We start from the raw sequence: 24,617 nt of genomic DNA, 5'->3' as shown, positions 1-24,617 counted from the left end.
CTATTTTCTGCACAGATTCTTCCTCCAGATAGAGATAGGTGTATCATAGATAATCCGTATGGGGGGGCGGGGGTCACTTTGAGGCCATTTTGCTCTCAAGTTGTCGCTGCTCATTCTTCTTATTCTCATGGAGATTGTGGCGCTGTAGAGGGGGGCGCGGCGTCTCCGCTATCAGGCCGGGGAATTACTCACTGGACCCTTTCCCATCAGTTCATTTACAGATAAATCCTACCCCGCGAGTAATCGGGTCCACAGATCTGTAGACGCCACTGTGTAAAGCTTTTATCTCCCCAGACATCTAATGTAACAATCTCCCTGTTGACTCCATTCACCATAATACCGCCATCTCTTTCTTCCAAACCCCTGGAAGACACAGGACAGGATTGCAACTGTTCTAGTGATATGAGGCGGCTATTGCAACTATCAGGCATTGATGGCATATTCTGTTGATATGTAATAAATGTTTAAGATGGGTACAACTCTTTACCCCTTTAATACATGGGTACTGTATGGCGGTTTTATTTGGACACTGAAGTCCAACTTATTTTTGCAGGTATTTTGTGGGAAATATTTGGCAGTGTTACATGGTAGTTTACATGGTAGCATCATATGTATGCTATGTGGAGATTTTATTTGGCGTTCTATGGCAGTACGGTATAGGCATTGTATGGAGGTTTTAATTGGCATTGTATGGCAGTATTTCGGTATAAAGATTTTAATAATTTGTCGTGGGTCTATATTAGTTTCAGGGATCTGGTCTTTATTATTTTAGGGGTCTGGTGTGGATTCCTTATTAGTTTAAAGGGTTGGTCTGGGAGTTTATATTAGTTTCGGGGCTCTGATCTGGGGTCTGCAATAGTTTATAGGATCTAGTCTGGGGTTTTATCAGTTTAAAGGATCTGGTCTGGGGTCTGTAATAGTTTATACGATCTAGTCTGGGGTTTTATCAGTTGAAAGGATCTGGTCTGGGGTCTGTTTTAGTATAGGGGGTCTGGTCTGGGATTTTATTAGTTTACGCAGTCTGATCTGGGGTCTGTATTTGTTTTGGGGGGGTATTGTCTGAGTTTTGTATTTATTTTGGGGGTCTGTGGTCTGTATCAGTCTAGGGGGTCTGGTCTGCCTTTTTTAAGGGGTCTGGTGTGAATTCCTTATTAATATAAATGGCTTGGTCTGGGAGTTTCTATTAGTTTAGGTCATATTAACAAATTACCCAGAGGGTAAATAGACCCAATTTATGGGATATTGTGATTAAAACTTGACTTTTATTGATATGTATTTAATAAACATGGTGTAAATTAATATTAAAAAGCACTAAAGTGTCATTACTGTATAATAACTTCTGTTAGATTCCTATATTAGGTATCGCTATCCTATCGGCTATCAATCCTCCTACCAAGATTAATGACTGCAGTCCATTAGCTAGTATAGCCTTCTGAGAATAAATATAGTAAATATTGAGTACAGAACCACTAAGGCTAATTAACTCATAGCTTTCCCAACATGTTTCGCCATTTCTCCGCCCACTGATGAAGCCTGTCTAGGCGAAACATGTCGGAGAGGCTATGCGTTAATCTTACTTAGCTTTAGTGGTTCTGTACTCAATATCTCCCTCTATCCGACCACCATCTGCTCACCTTCTCATCCCTGTCCTCCTCACCGGTCACCCATGTTCAGCAACATGCGCACCCCCGCAGGAACCTCGCACACCTAGACACCCACACACTCTCTGACTCCATCCTACCACTGGCATCCATATCCTCACTCCACGACACAGACAGTGCCACTGCTTTTTACAATGCCACTCTCGCATCAGCTATTGACACGGTCGCCCCTCTCATCCATGGCAGAGTGCGACGTATCAATAGACAACCCTGGCACAATAACACCACGGAAAAGCTCCGGGAACTGTCCAGGGTTGCAGAGCGGCGTTGAAAGAAAACACATTCGCAAGACGACTTCACTGTATTCAAACAAGCAACACTCGCTTTTAAATCTGCACTCACCTCTGCTAAACAGGCGCCTACTTCACAACCCTCGTATCTTCCCCAAACAGTTATTCAAAACCTTTAACTCCCTCCTGCACCCCCCACTGCCCCCTCCAACCTCCCTCATCTCTGCTGAGGACTTTGCCACACACTTTAAAAATAAGATCGACCAGACAAGGCAAGTCTTCATTGTTCAACCACCACAACCCCTTTGTATACCAGACCAATGCCCAAACCCCATAACCTCCCCATCCAACATCACTGAAGGGGGGCTTAATTGTCTCCTCTCCAAATCGCACCTCACTACCTGTGCGCTCGACCCCATCCCATCCCACCTCCTCCCCAACCTCACCACCACACTGATCCCATCCCTAACCCACCTCTTCAACCTATCACTAACTTCTGGCACCTTCACTACTGCTTTCAAACATGCCACAATCACGCCTATCCTTAAAAAGCCAACCCACGATCCAACTGCTATGTCCAGCTATCGCCCAATATTGCTGCTCCCATTTGCTTCCAAACTCCTGGAGCAGGACGTCCACGCTGAACTTTCCTCCCACCTCTCATCTAACTTGCTCTTTGACAATCTACAATCTGGTTTCCGCCCCCATCACTCAACTGAGACAGCCCTGACCAAAATCACTAACGACCTACTTACCGCCAAAGCTAATGGACAATACTCTGTACTCCTCCTTCTAGACCTGTCCTCTGCCTTCGACACAGTTGACCACTGCCTCCTACTACAGATCCTCTCCTCCTTTGGCATCAAAGACCTCACCCTATCCTGGATCTCCTCATACCTTTCCAACCGCACATTCAGCATCTCCCACTGCCATACTACCGCCTCATCCCACCCTCTCTCTGTTGGAGTCCCCCAAGGCTCTGTTCTAGGACCCCTACTCTTCTCAATCTATACACTTGGCCTGAGACAACTCATAAAGTCCCATGGATTCCAGTACCACCTCTATGCTGATGACACTCAGATCTACCTCTCTGGCCCAGACATCACCTCTCTGCTGTCCAGAATCCCGGAGTGTCTATCAGCCATATCCTCCTTCTTCTCCTCTCGCTTCCTCAAACTCAATGTGGACAAATCTGAACTCATCATCTTTCCTCCATCTCACAGATCTTCCTTACCTGACCTATCTATCGCAATCAATAACATCATGCTTTCCCTCGTACCGGAAGTAAGCTGCCTCGGAGTAACCTTCGACTCTGCCCTGTCCTTCAAACCGCACATCCAAGCTCTTTCCACCTCCTGTCGCCTCGAGCCCAAAATATCTCCAGAATCCGTCCTTTCCTCAACCGTCAATCTACTAAAATGCTTGTGCATGCCCTCATCATCTCCCACCTTGACTACTGCAACATCCTCCTCTGTGGCCTCCCTGCTAACACACTTGCACCTCTCCAGTCCATCCTTATCTTTGCTGCCCGACTAATTAATCTCTCTCCTCGCTCCTCCTCCGCTTCCCCCCTCTGCAAATCTCTTCACTGGCTCCCATTCCCTCAGCGTATCCAGTTCAAATTACTAATACTGACCAACAAGCCCATCCATAACCTGTCTCCTCCATATATCTCTGATCTAATCTCCCAATATCTTCCCTCACGTAATCTCCGGTCCTCCCAAGACCTCCTTCTCTCCTCCACACTTATTCGCTCCTCATCCAACCGCCTCCAAGACTTCTCCCGAATATCCCCCATCCTCTGGAATTCTCTGCCGCAACACGTCCGACTATCAACCACATTCGGATCCTTCCCCACATTCCTGTAGAATGTAAGCCCACAAGGGCAGGGTCCTCGCCCCTCTGTATCAGTCTGTCATTGTTAGTTTGATTACTGTAAGTGATATCTGTAACTTGTATGTAACCCCTTCTCATGTACAGCACCATGGAATCAATGGTGCTATAGAAATAAATAATAATAATATTTACTATATTTGCTCTCAGAAGGCTATACTAGCTAATGGACTGCAGCCATTAACCGAGGCAGGAGGATTGATAGGTCTGTATTTGTTTAGGGGGTCTGGTCTTGAATTCTATTAGTTTGGGCACTCTGGTCTAAGATCTGTATTTGTTTAGGTGGTCTGGGGTCTGTAATAGTCTAGGCTAGGGAATCTGGTGTGAGGATCTGATTTTTTTTTTAGAATATCTGATGTAGGGTTCTATATTAGTTTATGGGGTCTGGTCTGGGGTCTGTATTTGTTTAAAGGGTCTGGTCTGTGGTTTGTATTATTTTAGGGTCTGATCTGGGATCTGTCTTAGTCTAGGGCGTCTGGTTGGAGAGTCTGTATTTTTTAGAATATCTGATTTAGAGTTGCATATTAGTTTAAAGGAGTTAAGTTTGTATATAGTTTAGGGGGCTATTAGTTTAGGGTGTTTGCAGAATGGGGGACTTACCCCATTGGCACTTGTGACAAACTCCTTAGGTGTCCTGGTCTTTTTTGACTGAGGCATCTAAGGTGTTACATGGCGGAAGGTTTTAGGAAAAATGCCTTAAAAAATTGCCATAGATTTTTTGGTGATAGTAGACTCTTACCCGTTTCATTGTTGACCCCAAACCATTATCTCAAAGCCCCCTGTTCCCCACGTATAGCACGTGTAACCATGGTCATATCTACACAAATGAACATAGAAGCAATCATATGATTCACCCCCTCGTGTGCAGACCCCAAATGTGCAATGCACAGACGGAGGCTGAATTGTCTCTGCGACTGTGCAGAAGTGGACACAGCAGCGAAACGGCCATGCGAGTAAATGAGACCATGTGCACCATTGTGTATAGGGCTTCTAAGTTTTTGATGCAATGTGTTCGGGGTGTGAGGTTTCCACTGACAATACGAGGATCTACGGAGGACGACACGGAACACACATTACCTGATGGTGACGTCGCTCTCCAGACCATCGCCTTCATATTCTATTGTTTTTTCAAAGGACATTTTGGTATTTTCCGGTGCAAACTGCGGGGGGAGGGAAGACAGAATTTAATTAAATCTGTCCTTATTAGATATATGGAAAATCTCACCAATTTTAATACTTATGGAAAAAGACAAAAAAATATGTAAAAGAATACATCCTACAAGACAAGACCTCATCATAGATGTTGTTGCTGCATTACTGTTAGCTTTCGAGTTCAGATCCGGCTGTTACACTTCGGTGGTTCAGTGCCTGTGCTCACCCCCATTTAGAAATTCACATCGTTTTTTGTTTTTTTTAATTTCTCATTTAGAAACAGAACAGTTACAGTAGTTTGCCAAAACTTTATCATCCAAAACCCAAGAAGGTAAAATAACCGCAGTGTTTCTGCCGGCAAGGTGTTGACTGATTGAAACCGATTTGAATGCAGCTTCGGAGGTGACTAAAGAGATAGTTATCTGTGATCAAGTCCTTATGTATGATTATAAAAAATGACAGAAAAGCGAAGCTGACCCCACCGCCGGATACTTACCGTCGGTGATCCCCGGTGCCCTATCAGCAAGGGTTTCGCCCCAAGCGATCCTTTCTCCCTTATGCAGGGGGAATACATCCCCAGTGGTAATAAATACAGGAGTAGCAGCACAGCGATGTACGGACTGATGATCATCAGCTGAGACACTGGGAAAAACAAGAAAAAAAAGTTAAAGTAAAAAAATAAAATAATTTATTTTCAAATGTAAAGGAGAAACGCTGCAAAAAAAACAAACAAAAAACGATATTGGTGTGTGTATTTGTTTAGGGATCTGTTCTTGAGGTCTGCATTGATTTGAGTGGTCGAATCTATGCTTTTTATAAGTTTATGGGTCTGGTCTGGGGCTGAGCTTCTATTTAGAGGGTCTGATTTCAGGTCTCTTGTTTGTCCAGGGGCTTTTCTTTTTGGGTCCTCCAGGACAAGGGTCTGTTCTCTATAGATGGGCAGGAGGGTGAGCCGTGCGCTTTATATTACACACGTGGAGCGCACATATACAGACCCCGCACAGCGAGAAGGAGCCGGAGGTTTGCTCTTCACATGAATTATCCAAATAATAGTTTAACAATGAAAAAAACAAAATCAACATGTTCCTCCATAATGTGAGATGTCAGCGTCCTGCAGCAGGAGCAGAACAGACTGTGGAATATTTCATCATTTTAATAAATCAGATAGAATTTTACTTGTTTTTTTTTTTTTAATTTGGATGAAAAATGCAAAACCTGATATTGATTAATCTGGTGATCAGATCTAGTGGATCCCGGATAAAGACTAAACCCGTCGCCTGAGAAGTATGCAGTATTACCGTATATATAAAGCCAGAAGGTAAGTGCACTAAGGACACATATAATATGTCACATGCAGACCCGAGACCATATCCTCCTTATATACAGAAGCAGAACAAACACCAGATCCTAGACCAGATCCCCTGTGTACAGACCAATCCTCCCTGCATACACACTCTAAACCAGGCTCCTCTAAGTACACAAGGAAGACCATCAGATACAGATACCCCAAAATACAGATCCCCCATCATAAGGATGCACCTGCATATGGATCCACCTACATACAGATCCACCTGCATATAGATCCACCAGCACACACATCCACCTGCATGTAGATCCCTCTACGTACAGATCCACCTTACAGAGCCTCTACATACAGGTTCCCCCTACATACAGATCCCCCTACATACAGATCCCCCTACATACAGATCCTCCTACATACAGATCCTCCTACATACAGATCCTCCTACATACAGATCCTCCTACATACAGATCCCCCTACATACAGATCCCCCTACATACAGATCCCCCTACGTACAGATCCTCCTACGTACAGATCCCCCTACGTACAGATCCTCCTACATACAGGTTCCCCCTACAAACAGATCCCCCTACGTACATATTCACCTGCGTACAGATCCCCTACATACAGGTTCCCCCTACATACAGGTTCCCCCTACATACAGATCCCCCTACATACAGATCCCCCTACATACAGATCCCCCTACGTACAGATCCTCCTACGTACAGATCCTCCTACATACAGATCCTCCTACATACAGATCCTCCTACATACAGATCCCCCTACATACAGATCCCCCTACATACAGATCCCCCTACATACAGATCCCCTACGTACAGATCCTCCTACATACAGATCCCCCTACGTACAGATCCCCCTACATACAGATCCTCCTACATACAGATCCCCCACGTACAGATCCTCCTACGTACAGATCCCCCTACGTACAGATCCTCCTACATACAGATCCTCCTACATACAGATCCTCCTACATACAGATCCCCCTACGTACAGATCCTACTACATACAGATTCCCCTACGTACATATTCAAATGCCTACAGATGCCCTACATACAGGTTCCCCCTACAAACAGATCCCCCTACGTACATATTCACCTGCGTACAGATCCCCTACATACAGGTTCCCCCTACATACAGGTTCCCCCTACATACAGATCCCCCTACATACAGATCCCCCTACGTACAGATCCTCCTACGTACAGATCCTCCTGCGTACAGGTTCCCCCTACATACAGATCCCCCTACATACAGATCCATCTACATACAGATCCCCTACATACAGATCCCCAAACATACAGATCCTCCTGCATACAGATCCCCTACATACAGATCCCCCTACATACAGATCCCCTACATACAGATCCCCTACATACAGATCCCCAAACATACAGATCCTCCTGCATACAGATCCCCTACATACAGATCCCCTACATACAGATCCCCCTACATACAGATCCTCCTGCATACAGATCCCCTACATAAAGATCCCCTACATACAGATCCCCTACATACAGATCCCCCTACATACAGATCCCCTGTGTACAGACCAATCCTCCCTGCATACACACTCTAAACCAGGCTCCTCTAAGTACACAAGGAAGACCATCAGATACAGAAACCCCAAAATACAGATCCCCCATCATAAGGATGCACCTGCATATGGATCCACCTACATACAGATCCACCTGCATATAGATCCACCAGCACACACATCCACCTGCATGTAGATCCCTCTACGTACAGATCCACCTTACAGAGCCTCTACATACAGGTTCCCCCTACATACAGATCCCCCTACATACAGATCCTCCTACATACAGATCCTACTACATACAGATCCCCCTACATACAGATCCCCCTACATACAGATCCCCCTACATACAGGTTCCCCCTACATACAGATCCCCCTACATACAGATCCCCTACATACAGATCCCCCTACATACAGATCCTCCTACATACAGATCCCCTACGTACAGATCCCCCTACGTACAGATCCCCCTACGTACAGATCCTCCTACATACAGATCCCCCTACATACAGATCCCCCTACATACAGTGCCTCCTACATACAGATCCTCCTACGTACAGATCCTCCTGCATACAGGTTCCCCCTACATACAGATCCCCCTACATACAGATCCATCTACATACAGATCCCCTACATACAGATCCCCAAACATACAGATCCTCCTGCATACAGATCCCCTACATACAGATCCCCCTACATACAGATCCCCCTACATACAGATCCCCTACATACAGATCCCCAAACATACAGATCCTCCTGCATACAGATCCCCTACATACAGATCCCCTACATACAGATCCCCTACATACAGATCCCCCTACATACAGATCCCCCTACATACAGATCCCCCTACATACAGATCCCCCTACATACAGATCCCCTTACATACAGATCCCCTACATACAGATCCCCCTACATACAGATCCCCTACATACAGATCCCCCTACATACGGACTACCTGACCAGACCACCTGCATACACACCCCAGACCAGATTCACCCAGTATAAAGACCCTACACCAGATACCCCTCTCAGCATACAGACCCCAGACCCCCAGGGTAAACACTGTAAGTCGAACCCCTCCTAAATACAGATCCCGTGACAACCCCGGGGCATAGAGGAAAGTCTGAGCGGTCTCTGCTTTTTCCTGACATCTGACCATTCTGTAATGGTCGGCGGTACGGACGAGGGCAGCAATAAACTTCTCATCCTGGAACCTTCTGGGGCCAAGAATACAAAGTAACACAGCGGACATTATCCACCAACTAGTAACACTTACATCTTGTGTTCATCCTGACAAAATAAAGTGCGACTGGCCAAGACAGCAGGGTCATTACCGCCAGAGAGCCAATATGGAGGTACGGAGCCGTCACCTGGATCAGAAACATAATACCGGGCATTACTGAGGATTCATCTGTTTGTGACAACAAGAGGACACAGCGCCGCGACAGTCTACTTTCATACAATATGGATGTACTTTTTTAACAAAGGTATGTCCATCTTTGAATAGTATTTTACAGATTATCTATAGAAAAAAAAATATTTATAAATGTAAAAAAGTGCATTTATTATCCTGTGGGCATCCTGGGCCTGTATTATACCCCAGAGCTGCACTCACTATTCTGCTGGAGCAGTCACTGTGTACATACATTACATTACTGATCCTGAGTTACATCCTGTATTATACCCCAGAGCTGCACTCACTATTCTGCTGGTGCAGTCACTGTGTACATACATTGCATTACTGATCCTGAGTTACCTCCTGTATTATACCCCAGAGCTGCACTCACTATTCTGCTGGTAGTAGTGTCATTCTGTCAGAAATTTTTCACATAACTTTCCATTCTCACAAATGGCAGAATTGTTTATGTACCCCTTTGTAAAGGACCGCTTACCTGGAACGAGAGGCGAATAGCTGCCCATTCCTCTCCCCATAAATTAGACAAAGCAGCAAGGGCAGCAATAAAGAAAATAAAGACAAACAGCATCCCACCCTGGCAAAGGGAAAGCACATCGGTCAGAAACAAAGCAAATACAAAAAATGTCATTGGGACAGATAAGAATCATCTTGAGGTTTTAGGTCCAACATTCCATGCAGATAGATTTGCTCATTTACCTTTATATGTTCCCTGTATAGATAGAATTACTGTATATGAGAATATTGTGTTTGCCAGCAGCCACCACTAGGGGGAGCTCAGGAACACACTGTGTATACACACAGCTCGATACATCAGTATGCGGTAAGCTCCTGAGCTCCCCCTAGTGGTGGATACTAGCTGATAGAATATTATCATGTATCTATGCCGGTGAAGAGGATTTGGAGCTTTGTGTCAGTAAAGGGAGCCGTGACCACTATAAAGAACATTCTAATCAGGGAAGAAGATTACTGTAATTAATTACCTTATGGCTCCAGTGCAGGTAAAGCTGCTGACCTTCTGAAAGCAGACATACTGCCAAAACCTAAAAAAAACAACAAGAAATACTTATATTAATCAAGTCCCATTGTATGCCAAAGATGATAAGATGTACCCCCAATCAAATGTGAGTGGTCACTCAGCTTTCCCACAGTCCTGAATTTTGCCATTCAGAAGTCTGAAAAAGCTGAGTGTCAACCCCCATAAGATATGTAATGGCAGGTATGCCAGTTGTCAGGAAGCTGCTGTGGCTTCTTAGCAAAGGGTACCATGATCACTGGGACATACTATGCTTCACTGCTGCGGAAACTGCGGGAGGCCATCAAAGCCAAGAGACGTGGCACGCTCCCCAAAGATGTCCGCCTTCTGCAAGACAATGCACCAGCTCACAACTCACATGTAGCCCAAATGGAAGCATGCTCCTGTGGCTTTGTAATTCTACCGCATCCCCCTTATTCACCCGACCTCGCACCATCCAACTTCCACCTCTTTCCAACAATGAAGTTATTTTTGAAGGTCAAGCATTTTCCAGATGAGGAGACTCTGATTTCCGAAGTCACAACGCGGCTTTTGGAGCAACCTGTCGACTTCTACAAGCGAGTCGTTTACAGTTGCTTAAAGAGATGGGAGAAGTGTGTGTCCCTAAGTGGCCCCTATGTAGAGAAGGACTAATAACTGTGCCAAGGTTCATTGCTCTCAGTCCACAGGAAGTGGGTCAGGGGAACCTTTCATGAATACCCTCATATCAACTCCACTCGCCGTGTTTGGAAGAAGAAGAAGGATGAGTGCAATCCCAAGAACACCATCCCAACCGTGAAGCATGGTGGGGGAAACATCATACGTTGGGGTGCTTTTCTGCAATGGAGACAGGACAACTGCACCGTATTGAAGGGAAGACGATTGCGGTCATGTATAGTGAGATTTTAGCCTACCACCTCCTTTCCTCAGTAAGAACATTAAAGATGAATCTTGGCTGGGTCTTCCAGCATGACAATGACCTGAAACGCACAGCCAGGGCAACTAAGGAGTAGCTCCATAAGAAGCATTTCAAGGTCCTGGAGTGGCCCAGCTGGTCTCCAGACCTGAACCCAAAAGACAATCTTTGGAGGGAGCTGAAACTCAATGTTGACCAGCGACAGCCCCGAAACCTGAAAGATCTGGAGAAGATCTGGATGGAGGCGCGGGCCAATATCCCTGCTGCAGTGTGTACAAACCTGGTCAAGAACTACAGGTGACATCTGACCTCTGTATTTGCAAACAAAGAATAGAAAACAGAACTTAACATTTGGTCCAGAAACCTATCAAATACTTATTTCTTGTAATAAAATGCAAATTAATTATGTAAAAATCCTACAATGTGATTTTCTGGATTTTATTTCTAGATTCTGTCTCTCACAGGTGAAGTGTACCTACGATAAATATTACAGACCTCTCCATTCTTTGTTGGTGGGAAAACATGCACTCACTATTCTACTGGTGCAGTCACTGTGTACATATATTACATTACTGATCCTGAGCTCCATCCTGTATTATACTCCAGAGCTGCACTCACTATTCTGCTGGTGCAGTCACTGTGTACATACATTACATTACTGATCCGGAGTTACCTCCTGTATTATACCCCAAAGCTGCACTCACTATTCTGCTGGTGCAGTCACTGTGTACATACATTACTGATCCTGAGTTACATCCTGTGTTATACTCCAGAGCTGCACTCACTATTCTGCTGGTGCAGTCACTGTGTACATACATTACATTACTGATCCTGAGTTACATCCTGTATTATACCCCAGAGCTGCACTCTCTATTCTGCTGGTGCAGTCACTGTGTACATACATTACATTACTGATCCTGAGTTACATCCTCTATTATACCCCAGAGCTGCACTCACTATTCTGCTGGTGCAGTCACTGTGTACATACATTACATTACTGATCCTGAGTTACACCCTGTATTATACTCCAGAGCTGCACTCACTATTCTGCTGCTGCAGTCACTGTGTACATACATTACATTACTGATCCTGAGTTACATCCTGTATTATACCCCAGAGCTGCACTCACTATTCTGCTGGTGCAGTCACTGTGTACATACATTACATTACTGATCATGAGTTACCTCCTGTATTATACCCCAGAGCTGCACTCACTATTCTGCTGGTGCAGTCACTGTGTACATACATTACATTACTGATCCTGAGTTACATCCTGTATTATACCCCAGAGCTGCACTCACTATTCTGCTGGTGCAGTCACTGTGTACATACATTACATTACTGATCCTAAGTTACATCCTGTATTATCCTCCAGAGCTGAACTCACTATTCTGCTGGTGCAGTCACTGTGTACATACATTACATTACTGATCCTGAGTTACCTCCTGTATTATACTCCAGAGCTGCACTCACTATTCTGCTGGTGCAGTCACTGTGTACATACATTACATATTCTAATTTACATGGTTTGTTATATTTTACACATCAGCCATAACCTGAGCACCACCTCCAGACTCACCACTAATATCGCTACATAAGTGAACAGCACGGCCACCACCACCAGGATTAGCAAGGACCACAAGAACCAGTATCCCAGACCCTTGTATGAAAACCTGGAGGGGAGAACAGAGAAACATGTGCAATATAGAAACTATAACAAGGCAGCAAAAATAAGTAATTATTGACACATCAGTTACAATGTCTAACATTAATGCCGCAATGTATCCAAATGTCAGACAAGTCAATAGAAAGTGTTCTCTATAGTATACAGAGGTGTTATCAGTCATTGTACAGGAGGAGGAGGTGAGCTGTGACATCACCTATTGTGAATGGTGGATCCTGTGTTGTCTACTTTATATAGAGGTATTATCAGTCATTGTACAGGAGGAGGAGGTGAGCTGTGATATCACCTATTGTGAATGGTGGATCCTGTGTTATCTACTGTATATAGAGGTGTTATCAGTCATTGTACAGGAGGAGGAGGAGGTGAGCTGTGACATCACCTATTGTGAATGGTGGATCCGGTGTTATCTACTGTATATAGAGGTGTTATTAGTCATTGTACAGGAGGAGGAAGAGGTGAGCTGTGATATCGCCTATTGTAAATGGTGGATCCTGTGTTATCTACTTTATATAGAGGTGTTATCAGTCATTGTACAGGAGGAGGAGGTGAGCTGTGACATCACCTATTTTAAATGGTGGATCCTGTGTCATCTACTGTATATAGAGGTGTTATCAGTCATTGTACAGGAGGAGGAAGAGGCGAACTGTGATATCGCCTATTGTAAATGGTGGTTCCTGTGTTATCTACTGTATATAGAGGTGTTATCTGTCATTGTACAGAAGGAGGAGGAGGTGAGCTGTGACATCACCTATAGTGAATGGTGGATCCAAAGACATACTGATAGGGAATTTACATTGTGAGCCCCATCGGGGACGGTGATGATAGTATGTGCAAAACTGTAAAGCGCTGCGGAATATGTTAGCGCCATATAAAAATAAAGATTATTATTATCCTGTGTTATCTACTGTATATAGAGGTGCTATCACTGTAAGGCCTCAGCGTCGCTGTGCTCCATTCTCCATGTGCTCCCGTTATGCCTTTGTGCTTATTCTCAGCTCACAGTAGTATTATACGGCACATTCTGTATTTGTCGGAGACACTTACCAATCAAAGTCATTGTAGTCGTTCTTTGCTTCCCCCCAGAAATACAGGAAAACTAAGGCCAGACAAAAAGCCGCAACCAGGAGGAGGAAGAACACCGACTCCCTCTACAAACGGAAATACACAACATTACACCCTAAGGAAGGGGAACTGAAGACCTCTAAATGGACAATTACTACTCCTTGGATCTTGACAACCCGCTATTCTATGGCACTGTTATGTTTTTATTATAACGTATAAATATTTACAGAATGGCCCTACTATATCAGCACTATATGGGGGTATTGTGGGGGCACGGAATGACACTCCTATTTGGCACTGTATACTAGTATTATTTTGTCATATTATAGGAACCGTATGGAACTGTTCAATAGATACTGTGAAAATGATGGTACTGTTGTTGAATACTTTGCGGAGATATTATTTGTGCGCTATGTGGCACTATTATTTGGGTGATATTTTTCACTTTGGTCTTTGTGCCAAAAATTAGCACAGTGACCTATTATTTTTGCACAAGGACCTCAGCATACAGTATACACACGAGGATGTAGAGATTGATGTGGATGGTGACCTGTCAGTCGCATCTATGAATGCAGCTCTGGATGTGACTAGAGCAGAAATCATCATTGGAAGGGTGAATCGCACCAATGCCATAAGTCAGTGTTCTGCACGTGTCTTACCCCTTTGCAGCAGCACTGGCCCGGCTCCGTCTTCTGGCGCTGGTACCGCTTCCATCGGCAGCTGTAGAGACCGGCCAGGAGCGAGACGAACGGCTGGTGCTCGTAATGCTGCAGGAGGCGTCTGCGCACAATCTTCAGCTTCCCCAGCCGCAGCCTCCGGAGAGTGGTGGAGGAGCCCCCCATCGGCGATAACTCACATCATCCTCACGTCTGCAACACAAGAGCGTAACGGAAGATAGGATTTATAAGAGCGCAGGAATGGATTGGGGGACTTATGTATAATTGTGAAGTCTAACCTCAACGATCTGGAGTACAACGGTGTCTATAGTGGAGAAGTGCTGGTCCTATGCAGTAACTGACAGCGCATACAGAGAGGGCTGTCAGTCACTAACCTGCTCCGCCCACTGGACTCCTAGCAGGGATTTAATAGGATATTCTGTAGATGATCCCTTATATCCATCTTCTCAGCTCCTCCTGCTCTATAATGAGCTGCCCTTATATGTTCCCTATGGATCTTGAAAGATAATAACAATAATAACTTTGGAAATCTCCATGGGATAAAGTGAGTATCAAACTAATTAGCACAAAATAATCTTCCATTATGAAAAGGGGAAACTCTCTAGCGCCACCTATTGGCGATAACTACCATCAAGACCCATCCTCCACAATGAGATAAAGCTTAGGTGCACATATCAGCATAATAAGTCCAGGAACTCTCCCAATTCTCATCCTCTGTAACTGTAACACTCCTACACTTCCAGTAGAGAAATAAAGACCCGCCTCCACTTCCCGTAGAGAGACAGAGACCCGCCCCCACATCCTGTAGAGAGATAGAGACCCGCCCCCTTTTCTTGTAGAGATAGAGACCCGCCCCCACATCCTGTAGAGAGATAGAGACCCGCCCCTACTTAATGTAGAGAGATAGAGACCCGCCCCCACATCCTGTAGAGATAGAGACCCGCCCCTACTTAATGTAGAGAGATAGAGACCTGCCCCCACTTCCCATAGAGAGATAGAGACCCGCCTCTACTTAATGTAGAGAGATAGAGACCCGCCCCCACATCCTGTAGAGATAGAGACCCGCCTCTACTTAATGTAGAGAGATAGAGACCCGCCCCCACATCCTGTAGAGATAGAGACCCGCCCCTACTTAATGTAGAGAGATAGAGACCTGCCCCCACATCCTGTAGAGATAGAGACCCGCCCCTACTTAATGTAGAGAGATAGAGACCCGCCCCCACATCCTGTAGAGATATAGAGACCTGCCTCTACTTAATGTAGAGATAGAGACCCGCCCCCACATCCTGTAGAGATACAGACCCGCCCCTACTTAATGTAGAGAGATAGAAACCCGCCCCCACATCCTGTAGAGATAGAGACCCGCCCCCACATCCTGTAGAGAGATAGAGACCCGCCCCTACTTAATGTAGAGAGATAGAGACCCGCCCCCACATCCTGTAGAGATAGAGACCCGCCCCTACTTAATGTAGAGAGATAGAGACCTGCCCCCACTTCCCATAGAGAGATAGAGACCCGCCTCTACTTAATGTAGAGAGATAGAGACCCGCCCCCACATCCTGTAGAGATAGAGACCCGCCCCTACTTAATGTAGAGAGATAGAGACCTGCCCCCACATCCTGTAGAGATAGAGACCCGTCCCTACTTAATGTAGAGAGATAGAAACCCGCCCCCACATCCTGTAGAGATAGAGACCCGCCCCCACATCCTGTAGAGAGATAGAGACCCGCCCCTACTTAATGTAGAGAGATAGAGACCCGCCCCCACATCCTGTAGAGAGATAGAGACCCGCCCCTATTTAATGTAGAGAGTTAGAGACCCGCCCCCACATCCTGTAGAGATAGAGACCCGCCCCTACTTAATGTAGAGAGATAGAAACCCGCCCCCACTTCCCATAGAGAGATAGAGACCCGCCTCTACTTAATGTAGAGAGATAGAAACCCGCCCCCACTTCCCATAGAGAGATAGAGACCCGCCCCTACTTAATGTAGAGAGATAGAGACCTGCCCCCACATCCTGTAGAGATATAGAGACCCGCCCCCACTTCCTGTAGAGAGATAAAGACCCGTCCCCTTTTATTGTAGAGATAAAGACCCACCGCCACTACCTGTAGAGATAAAGACCCGCCTCCACTTCCTGTAGAGTGAAGGAGACCCGCCCCTACATCCTGTAGAGAGATAAAGACCCACCCCCACTTCTTGTAAAAAGATAAAGACCCATGTCCACTTTCTGTAGAGACATAAAGACACACACCTAGTTCCAATAGAGAGATAAAAACCCACCTCCACTTCCTGAAGAGAGATAAAGACCCGCCTCCACTTCCTGTAGAGAGATAAAGACCCGCCTCCACTTCCTGTAGAGAGATAGAGACCCGCCCCTACTTCCTGTAGAGCTAAAGACCTGCTCCCACTTTCTGTAGGGAGATAAAGACCCGCCCCGTCTTCCTGTAGAGATAAAGACCAACTCCCACTTCCTGTAGTGAAGACCCGCTTCCACTTCCAGTAGAGAGATAAAGACCCGCCTCCACTTCTTGTAGAGATAAAGACTCACCCCACTTCCTGTAGATAAAGACCCGCCTGTCATGTTCTCAATGGCAAGAGAACATAGCATAAGCATATATAGGAACTAGCTCTTGGAAGATGGGAACTGAGCTGACCATGAACTAAACCTAACGCACAACTAGCAGTGGCCGGGTAGCATGCCTACGTTGATTCTAGATGCCCAGCACCAGCCGGAGGACTAAATAATGCTAGCAGAGGAAAATATTAGTCCTAGCTCACCTCTAGAGAAATACCCCGAAAGGAGACAGAGGCCCCCCACATGTATTGGCGGTGAATTAAGATGAAATAACAAACGTAGTATGAAAATAGGTTTAGCAAATTTGAGGTCCACTTACTACATAGCAGAAGACAGAAAGGACACTTTCATGGTCAGCTGAAAACCCTATCAAAAACACCATCCAGAAATTACTTTAAAACTATGGCATTAACTCATAACACCAGAGTGGCAATTCCTGTTCACAAGAGCTTTCCAGACACAGTAACGAAACTTCAGCTGTGAACTGGAACAAAAATGCAAAAACAAACATGGACAAGAGTCCAACTTATCTAGTAGTTGTCTAGGAGCAGGAACAAGCACAGAGAGGCTTCTGATAACATTGTTGACCGGCAAGCAACTAACAGAGCAGCAAGGTTATATAGCGACTCCCACATCTTGATGGGAACAGGTGAACAGAGAAGATGACAACACCAGTTCAATTCCACCAGTAGCCACCGGGGGAGCCCAGAATCCAAATTCACAACAGTACCCCCCCCTCAAGGAGGGGGCACCGAACCCTCACCAGAACCACCAGGGCGATCAGGATGGGCCCTATGAAAGGCACGAACCAGATCAGAGGCATGAACATCAGATGCATTCACCCAAGAATTATCCTCCTGGCCGTATCCCTTCCACTTGACCAGATACTGGAGTCTCCGTCTGGAAACACGAGAGTCTAAGATTTTCTCCACAACGTACTCCAACTCACCCTCAACCAACACCGGAGCAGGAGGCTCAACGGAAGGCACAACCGGTACCTCATACCTGCGCAATAATGACCGATGAAAAACGTTATGAATAGAAAAGGATGCAGGGAGGTCCAAACGGAAGGAAACAGGGTTAAGAATCTCCAATATCTTATACGGGCCGATGAACCGAGGCTTAAACTTAGGAGAAGAGACCCTCATAGGGACAAAACGAGAAGACAACCACACCAAATCCCCAACACAAAGCCGAGGACCAACACGACGGTGGCGGTTGGCAAAAAGCTGAGTCTTCTCCTGGGACAACCTCAAATTGTCCACCACCTGCCCCCAGATCTGATGCAATCTCTCCACCACAGCATCCACTCCAGGACAATCCGAAGTTTCCACCTGACCAGAGGAAAATCGAGGATGAAACCCCGAATTACAGAAAAACGGGGACACCAAAGTGGCAGAGCTGGCCCGATTATTGAGAGCGAACTCAGCCAATGGCAAAAAAGCAACCCAATCATCCTGGTCAGCAGACACAAAACACCTCAGATATGTCTCCAGGGTCTGATTAGTCCGCTCGGTCTGGCCATTCGTCTGAGGATGGAAAGCGGACGAAAAAGATAAATCTATGCCCATCCTAGCACAGAATGCCCGCCAAAATCTAGACACGAATTGGGTCCCTCTGTCAGAAATGATATTCTCAGGAATACCATGCAAACGAACAACATTTTGAAAAAACAGAGGAACCAACTCGGAAGAAGAAGGCAACTTGGGCAGAGGAACCAAATGGACCATCTTAGAGAAACGGTCACACACCACCCAGATGACAGACATCTTCTGAGAAACAGGCAGATCTGAAATAAAATCCATCGAGATGTGCGTCCAAGGCCTCTTAGGAATAGGCAAGGGCAACAATAATCCACTAGCCCGAGAGCAACAAGGCTTGGCCCGAGCACAAACGTCACAAGACTGCACAAAGCCTCGCACATCTCGTGACAGGGAAGGCCACCAGAAGGACCTTGCCACCAAATCCCTGGTACCAAAAATGCCAGGATGACCTGCCAACGCAGAAGAATGAACCTCAGAGATGACTCTACTGGTCCAATCATCAGGAACAAACAGTTTATCAGGTGGGCAACGATCCGGTCTATCCGCCTGAAACTCCTGCAAGGCCCGCCGCAGGTCTGGAGAAACGGCTGACAATACCACTCCATCCTTAAGGATACCTGTGGGCTCAGAGTTACCAGGCGAGTCAGGCTCAAAACTCCTAGAAAGGGCATCCGCCTTAACATTCTTAGAACCCGGTAGGTATGACACCACAAAATTAAACCGAGAGAAAAATAATGACCAGCGCGCCTGTCTAGGATTCAGGCGCCTGGCGGTCTCAAGATAAATCAAGTTTTTGTGGTCAGTCAATACCACCACCTGATGTCTGGCCCCCTCAAGCCAATGGCGCCACTCCTCAAAAGCCCACTTCATGGCCAAAAGCTCCCGATTCCCAACATCATAATTCCGCTCAGCGGGCGAAAATTTACGGGAAAAGAAGGCACAAGGCCTCATCACGGAGCAGTCAGAACTTTTCTGCGACAACACTGCCCCAGCTCCGATCTCAGAAGCGTCGACCTCAACCTGAAAAGGTAGAGCAACATCAGGCTGACGCAACACAGGGGCAGAGGAAAAACGGCGCTTAAGCTCCCGAAAGGCCTCCACAGCGTCAGGGGACCAATCAGCAACATCAGCACCCTTCTTAGTCAAATCGGTCAATGGCTTAGCAATATCCGAAAAACCAGCAATAAATCGACGATAAAAGTTAGCAAAGCCCAAAAATTTCTGAAGACTCTTAAGAGAAGAGGGCTGCGTCCAATCACAAATAGCTTGAACCTTGACAGGATCCATTTCAATGGAAGAGGGAGAAAAAATATATCCCAAAAAGGAAATCCTCTGTACCCCAAAAACACACTTAGAACCCTTCACACACAAAGAATTAGACCGCAAAACCTGGAAAACCCTCCTGACTTGCTGGACATGAGAGTCCCAGTCATCCGAAAAAATCAGAATATCATCCAGATACACAATCATAAATTTATCCAAATAATCGCGAAAAATATCATGCATAAAGGACTGGAAAACTGACGGAGCATTTGAAAGACCAAAAGGCATCACTAAATACTCAAAGTGGCCCTCGGGCGTATTAAATGCGGTTTTCCACTCATCCCCCTGCCTGATTCGCACCAAATTATACGCCCCACGAAGGTCAATCTTAGAGAACCACTTGGCCCCCTTTATGCGAGCAAACAAATCAGTCAGCAACGGCAATGGGTATTGATATTTTACAGTGATTTTATTCAAAAGCCGATAATCGATACATGGTCTCAAAGAGCCGTCTTTTTTTGACACAAAGAAAAAACCGGCTCCTAAGGGAGATGACGATGGACGAATATGTCCCTTTTCCAAGGACTCCTTTATATATTCTCGCATAGCAGCATGTTCAGGCACAGACAGATTAAATAAACGACCCTTTGGGTATTTACTACCCGGGATTAAATCTATGGCACAATCGCACTCTCGGTGCGGAGGTAATGAACCAAGCTTGGATTCTTCAAAGACGTCACGATAGTCAGACAGGAACTCAGGAATTTCAGAGGGAATAGATGATGAAATGGAAACCACAGGTACATCCCCATGAGCCCCCTTACATCCCCAGCTCAACACAGACATAGCTTTCCAGTCGAGGACTGGGTTGTGAGATTGCAGCCAAGGCAATCCTAGCACCAAGTCATCATGTAGACTATACAGCACCAGAAAGCGAATAATCTCCTGGTGATCTGGATTAATACGCATAGTTACTTGTGTCCAGTATTGTGGTTTATTATTAGCCAATGGGGTGGAGTCAATCCCCTTCAGAGGAATAAGAGTCTCCAAAGGCTCTAAATCATACCCACAGCGTTTGGCAAAGGACCAATCCATAAGACTCAAAGCGGCGCCAGAGTCGACATAGGCGTCCGTGGTAATAGATGACAAAGAGCAAATCAGGGTCACAGATAGAATAAACTTAGACGGTAAGGTGCAAATGGAAACAGATTTATCAAGCTTTTTAGTGCGCTTAGAGCATGCTGATATAACATGAGTAGAATCACCACAATAGAAACACAACCCATTTTTCCGTCTAAAATTCTGCCGCTCGCTTCGGGACAGAATTCTATCACACTGCATACTCTCTGGCGACTTCTCAGTGGACACCGCCAGATGGTGCACTGGTTTGCGCTCCCACAAACGCCTATCGATCTGAATAGCCATTGTCATGGACTCATTCAGACCCGCAGGCACAGGGAACCCCACCATAACATCCTTAATGGCATCAGAGAGACCCTCTCTGAAAGTCGCCGCCAGGGCGCACTCATTCCACTGAGTAAGCACAGACCATTTACGGAATCTTTGACAGTAAATTTCCGCTTCATCTTGCCCCTGAGATAGGGACATCAAAGTTTTTTCTGCCTGAAGCTCCAAATGAGGTTCGTCATAAAGCAACCCCAAGGCCAGAAAAAACGCATCCACATTGAGCAACGCAGGATCCCCTGGTGTCAATGAAAAAGCCCAGTCTTGAGGGTCGCCCCGGAGCAAGGAAATCACAATCCTGACCTGCTGTGCAGGGTCTCCGGCAGAGCGAAATTTCAGGGACAAAAATAATTTGCAATTAATTCGAAAATTCTGAAACCCAGATCTATTCCCCGAGAAAAATTCCGGCAAAGGAATTCTCGGCTCAGATACAGGTGCATGACAAACAAAGTCTTGCAAATTTTGTACCTTCGTGGCGAGATTATTCAAACCTGCAGTTACACTCTGAAGATCCATTACAAACAGGTGGACACAGAGCCATTCAAAGATTAGAAGGAGAAAAAAAAAAAAAAAAAAAAAAAAAAATTCTCAGCAGACTTCTTATTTCTCTCCTTTCTCAGCCAAGGATTTTAACCCTTTAGTGGGCCGGTCAAACTGTCATGTTCTCAATGGCAAGAGAACATAGCATAAGCATATATAGGAACTAGCTCTTGGAAGATGGGAACTGAGCTGACCATGAACTAAACCTAACGCACAACTAGCAGTGGCCGGGTAGCATGCCTACGTTGATTCTAGATGCCCAGCACCAGCCGGAGGACTAAATAATGCTAGCAGAGGAAAATATTAGTCCTAGCTCACCTCTAGAGAAATACCCCGAAAGGAGACAGAGGCCCCCCACATGTATTGGCGGTGAATTAAGATGAAATAACAAACGTAGTATGAAAATAGGTTTAGCAAATTTGAGGTCCACTTACTACATAGCAGAAGACAGAAAGGACACTTTCATGGTCAGCTGAAAACCCTATCAAAAACACCATCCAGAAATTACTTTAAAACTATGGCATTAACTCATAACACCAGAGTGGCAATTCCTGTTCACAAGAGCTTTCCAGACACAGTAACGAAACTTCAGCTGTGAACTGGAACAAAAATGCAAAAACAAACATGGACAAGAGTCCAACTTATCTAGTAGTTGTCTAGGAGCAGGAACAAGCACAGAGAGGCTTCTGATAACATTGTTGACCGGCAAGCAACTAACAGAGCAGCAAGGTTATATAGCGACTCCCACATCTTGATGGGAACAGGTGAACAGAGAAGATGACAACACCAGTTCAATTCCACCAGTAGCCACCGGGGGAGCCCAGAATCCAAATTCACAACACCCGCCCACCCTTCCTGTAGAGAGATAAAGACCCGCACCCACTTCCTGTAGAGATAAAGACCCGCCCCCACTTCCTGTAGAGATAAAGACCCGCCCCCACTTCCTGTAGAGAGATAAAGACCCGCCCCCACTTCCTGTAGAGATAAAGACCCGCCCCCACTTCTTGTAGAGATAAAGACCCACCTCCACTTCCTGTAGATAAAGACCCGCCCACCCTTCCTGTAGAGAGATAAAGACCCGCACCCACTTCCTGTAGAGAGATAAAGACCCGCCCCCACTTCCTGTAGAGATAAAGACCCGCCCCCACTTCCTGTAGAGATAAAGGCCCGCCCCCACTTCCTGTAGAGATAAAGACCCGCCCCCACTTCCTGTAGAGATAAAGGCCCGCCCCCACTTCCTGTAGAGATAAAGACCTGCCCCACTTCCTGTAGAGATAAAAACCACCCCCACTTCCTCTAGAGATAAAAACCACCCTCACTTCCTGTAGAGATAAAGACCCGCCCCCACTTCCTGTGGAGATAAATACCCGCCCCCACTTCCTGTAGAGATAAAGACCCGCCCCCACTTCCTGTAGAGATTAAGACCCGCCCCCACTTCCTGTAGAGATAAAGACCCGGCCCCACTTTCTGTAGAGGTAAAGACCCACCCCACTTCCTGTAGTGATAAAGACCCGCCCCCACTTCCTGTAGAGATAAAGACCCGCCCCCACTTCCTGTAGAGATAAAGACCTGCCCCACTTCCTGTAGAGATAAAAACCACCCCCACTTCCTGTAGAGATAAAAACCACCCTCACTTCCTGTAGAGATAAAGACCCGCCCCCACTTCCTGTGGAGATAAAGACCCGCCCCCACTTCCTGTAGAGATAAAGGCCCGCCCTCACTTCCTGTAGAGATAAAGACCCGCCCCACTTCCTGTAGAGATAAAGACCCGCCCCCACTTCCTGTAGAGATAAAGACCTGCCCCACTTCCTGTAGAGATAAAAACCACCCTCACTTCCTGTAGAGATAAAGACCCGCCCCCACTTCCTGTAGAGATAAAGACCCGCCCCCACTTCCTGTAGAGATAAAGACCTGCCCCACTTCCTGTAGAGATAAAGACCCGCCCCCACTTCCTGTAGAGATAAAGACCTGCCCCACTTCCTGTAGAGATAAAGACCCGCCCCCACTTCCTGTAGAGATAAAGACCCGCCCCACTTCCTGTAGAGATAAAGACCCGCCCCCACGTTTTGCCGCCTGATGCTACAGGTGGATGACACTTGACAACAGGCAGCAAATAGAAATTTTGACAGAAGGGATAGAACTGGCGGCGGCTTTTTAGAATTAATATACACATCCTCAAACAATATTATGAGGAAAAACGGAAAAAGTGCAAAAATGTTGTTAAAAAATACGTTTTATTTGAATTAATTTATAAAAAATCCATAAAAGAATTATTCAACAAGAAAACAGGGAGGGAAGGAGGGAAGGAGTGAGAGGACGTGGGAGCTGGATTTCCCTTTGCACGCTGCACTTTGTAGGTACTTTTTCTGTTCTCACCATACACTCTGCTCACAGTTATGTTATCTTATTGAGCCACAACTTTGATCACTTGATCGTTATATGTTACTACTCATGATACAGAGTGGCTTTTTCTTATGTGACTTGCGCTCTATTCGGCATAATGATTTACAGCTGCACTATGCACTTTATCATTTATGTATATATGAATTGATAAATATTAACGCTATTTGCTTTATGCATAAAATATAGAATTTTGAACACATTTTTTGTTACATATATTTTGTAATAATCTTGTATCTCAAATTTGTTGTGTAGAGGAGTTTGATTGCT

At 45.7% G+C, this 24,617-nt stretch overlaps 1 protein-coding gene across 8 annotated transcripts in view; it reads right to left on the bottom strand.

The window, feature by feature from the left end:
* The window catches only part of GDPD4 (glycerophosphodiester phosphodiesterase domain containing 4), a 66,041-nt gene that overhangs the window by 23,721 nt on the left and 17,703 nt on the right, over positions 1–24,617 (bottom strand). For 7 of the 8 annotated variants that reach the window (XR_013224124.1, XM_077298714.1, XM_077298715.1 and 4 more), the window contains exons 2-9: positions 14,542–14,751; positions 13,865–13,968; positions 12,716–12,809; positions 10,189–10,248; positions 9,684–9,782; positions 9,068–9,161; positions 5,433–5,578; positions 4,862–4,944 (exon numbers count right to left, since the gene is read on the bottom strand). Coding sequence is in view for 7 of the 8 variants with exons in the window: in XM_077298714.1 (XP_077154829.1) it covers positions 4,862–4,944; positions 5,433–5,578; positions 9,068–9,161; positions 9,684–9,782; positions 10,189–10,248; positions 12,716–12,809; positions 13,865–13,968; positions 14,542–14,724 (863 nt within the window). In the remaining variant the exon portion in view is untranslated. Of the gene's footprint in view, positions 1–4,861; positions 4,945–5,432; positions 5,579–9,067; positions 9,162–9,683; positions 9,783–10,188; positions 10,249–12,715; positions 12,810–13,864; positions 13,969–14,541; positions 14,752–14,837; positions 15,056–24,617 lie in introns of those variants that run through there. The other variant, XM_077298713.1, reaches the window with a different exon arrangement.

The sequence above is a fragment of the Ranitomeya variabilis genome, chromosome 3, assembly GCF_051348905.1.
Source record: "Ranitomeya variabilis isolate aRanVar5 chromosome 3, aRanVar5.hap1, whole genome shotgun sequence".
Taxonomy (NCBI): domain Eukaryota; kingdom Metazoa; phylum Chordata; class Amphibia; order Anura; family Dendrobatidae; genus Ranitomeya; species Ranitomeya variabilis.
The sequence above is the reverse complement of the archived record's forward strand: the minus strand, read 5'-3'. Positions and strand labels throughout refer to the sequence as shown.